At 43.5% G+C, this 3,085-nt stretch overlaps 1 protein-coding gene across 1 annotated transcript in view; it reads left to right on the forward strand.

Annotated features, from left to right (window-relative positions):
* The first annotated feature begins 571 nt into the window (after positions 1 to 571).
* The window catches only part of mylk4b (myosin light chain kinase family, member 4b), a 29,994-nt gene continuing 27,480 nt past the window's right edge, over positions 572 to 3,085 (forward strand). The window contains exon 1 of the mRNA XM_020601943.1: positions 572 to 811. Coding sequence (XP_020457599.1) covers positions 747 to 811 — 65 coding nt within the window. The 5' untranslated portion in view covers positions 572 to 746. The remainder of the gene's footprint in view (positions 812 to 3,085) is intronic.

A 3,085-nucleotide genomic window follows, 5' to 3' on the forward strand; every position in this document is an offset into this window, starting at 1 on the left:
AGGGAATACAAACCTTTGGCCCAGGGCGACTCTGTTGGACTGATGTAAAGTACTGTTAAATCCAACAGCAACAGGCACCAGTGCAGCCAATTAGCAGAGAGAGTGAGAAGGCAGAAGGACCAGAGGAGATAAACAGTGTCAGGACCGAAAACTAAAGACAGGGCTCCCTAATGGGAAGGTCAGAAGAGCAACAGATGACAGTGACAAAAACAACACACAATAATGAGATGCGTTTTGATGCATACTGTTAACTGATTTACTGTTGTTTAGTTCCATGGTGCTGTTTTTTTTGTCCATCCTGGTGAAGCAAAGGGTATACAAAAAGGTAAACAACAAACAAGGCAGACATTTTTAAAAGCCCTAACCTGTATCTTTGACCACCCCCACCCACCCCCCAGCCCGGTATCTCTCGTCCTCTGTCATTCTATCATCCCTCCTCTTGTAGAGGCACACGGACCTCCACCTCACACCCTCTTGTTCCCTCACCAACCCCCTGTGGTGCTTTTCCTTGTCTGTAGCTCCCAGTGCAGAAAGCCACAAGCACCCAGCACTTCCCACTGAGCTGTCTCTCCTGACCTGACGTGTCTCTCTGTCTGTCTGTCTGTCTGTCTGTCTGTCACACTGGATCTATCTGTCCTAGCTGCTTGGTGTATCTAGGGAGGAGGAGATCATCCAGCACCAGGACCTGAAATCACAAACCAGCAGAAGAAGAGAGGAAACCTGAAGAGGCAGACTCCATCATACCCATGAGAAACATGGGAGGAAAAGAAAAGAAGATTTTGGTGATTGCAAATGTCCCCAGATACCAAGGGTGAGTCCTCTGGGGTCTGGTTTTACAGGTTAAATGCAGAAAAGTTTCATACTTAACTCTAATCATAAGATTAATTGCATTATTCTTCAGAAATGCAAAGCCTTCTTAAACCAGCTTATTGACCGTCTTTTGAATTGTGGCACCTCTCTTCCTGTGGCATCAGTTACATGCAGTGCAATGCGCTGCTTGCCAAGGTACCTGGCACGCCGGCTTGCTTAATAATATTTGACAGATTCCTTCTTCTTTTCATGTCTTTTAATTACACTGAATTTAAAAAGAAAAAGCAGAACAACTTGATGCCTTTGGTTATGTAGTTTTGAAACTCAGATCATGTACACTGATGTAGAAAAGCTTAACAAAAATCAATTCAATAAAAATAAGAATGAGGAAAAAAAAGTCACTGGTTAAAGTTACTGAGTCCACTTCTGATTTATAGCTTGTTTTGGAGCTAAACATGAATCTGCTGTGGACTAAAGTAAGAGCTGTACTTAGTTCGTGGCAAAATGGAAAAAGCTCACTGATAGTTACCCTCTTTCTGCTGAGGCTGCTACATGTAAATTGCTGTGAGCATGAAGAATCAGAAGGGCCGCAGGCACAGAATGTGTCTGTTGGGACAGTGTACAGCATTTGTGTGTGATAGTGATGTGATGACTGTGCAGAGTTTGTGTATTTTCTGAGAAGTGTGTAGGGAGCAACCACATGTACTTCTATGCATGTGTTTAATTATGTATATGCATTGTACATGGCGCTCAGAGCAGGATTTCAGGCTCACCCATGTTAGCTAACGAAATTTGGCTCTGTCCTAAGAGAAGAGCCCGAGTCCAACTATTGTCACTGGACACTCCAGCTGGCAGGCTGGAAAGGAGGGAACGTCGGGTTTAGGAGGAGAAAAATACCCCTGTTGATCACTTGATATTATCACGTCAGACTGTCAACATGTCTAATTTGATGGCTATTACTTTGAATAGTGGCTGCAGATATTTGAGTATCCTCTTGGATGCAGAAGAGTGTGGATTGGAAAATATGTTCAGTATTTTTTTTTCTGGTGGAGTTAGCATTAGAACACTGGAGCAGAGGGACTTTAAAGCTCTGCACTCTCTTTAGACCATGTGAACCTACTGGTTTATTAACATATATTCATTTTGCTTAAGGCAAAGGACAGTTTTGGTTTGGTGATTATGTTCTGTATTATTCTGGTCTCATCTCTACACACACACACACACACTCAGACACCTCTCCCACATTCCTATGGTTTATAGGCTTTGATGGCTGTTTCCATGCAACCACTAAACCAGGACAGGAGAGGCCCATGAGGGAGAGCGAGCACCCCGGCACCCCTCCTCCTGCCTGAGACGAAACCTTCTGTCCTGCCCTGATACTTAAAAAAGGCCCCTAATCTGCCCTGTTGCTGTTTCTCTATGTATGTACTCTATACATGGACGCACACACACGTGCACAAATGCAGCCGACTCTGTCTTCCCTCAGCACTTAATGTTATCTTGGCTGAGAGTGACTGCAATGTTTGTTTACATGGCAGCACATCCACAAACAGCTGAGACAAATTATAGATTTTCACTTCAGACTGTGCTGTGTCAAACGTTGGCTGGGGAGAAGCAGCCCACCCTGACTCGCTGTTCAGTATTTCAGTTTGACCTGTTATTCTATACCAGATCAGATAAAGACTGAGAAGCCAACTGTCAGATTATTTAGATTAGATTTCCACCACAAAAACGTAGCTCGGTGTCTTCTTAGCAAGAGTCAGATGAAAACATAAGCATGAGTTTTCCTTCTGTGTGTTTTTTGCAGGGACACATCAGAGATATGTCTCGACTTCAACCTAGCTCAAAGACTTAACACAGTGAATGGCTAACACTTGTCCAAAGTGAAAACACTTCTTCCCACAAGTCTAAAACTTGTGTATTTGAAGGTCTTTATCTTTTCAAATCAAATCAAATCAAATCAAATTTTATTTGTATAGCACCAAATCACAACAAAAGTCATCTCAGGACACTTTACAAAGTAAGGTCTAGACCTTACTGTTATCAATATTATTACATAGGGAAAACCCAACAAATCCCCCTTGAGCAAGCACTTGGCGACAGTGGGGAGGAAAAACTCCCTTTAACGGAAGAAACCTCCAACAGACCCCGGCTCTTGGTGGGTGGCCTTCTGCCTCGACCGGTTGGGGTGAGTGGATAGAGGAGAGACAAAAGAAGAAAAGCAACAAGACACAACAATCAAACACTGATCAGGTCGATGTGGCCGGTGACTGCT

Source organism: Monopterus albus, unplaced genomic scaffold (assembly GCF_001952655.1).
Source record: "Monopterus albus unplaced genomic scaffold, M_albus_1.0 scaffold53.1, whole genome shotgun sequence".
NCBI classification, from domain to species: domain Eukaryota; kingdom Metazoa; phylum Chordata; class Actinopteri; order Synbranchiformes; family Synbranchidae; genus Monopterus; species Monopterus albus.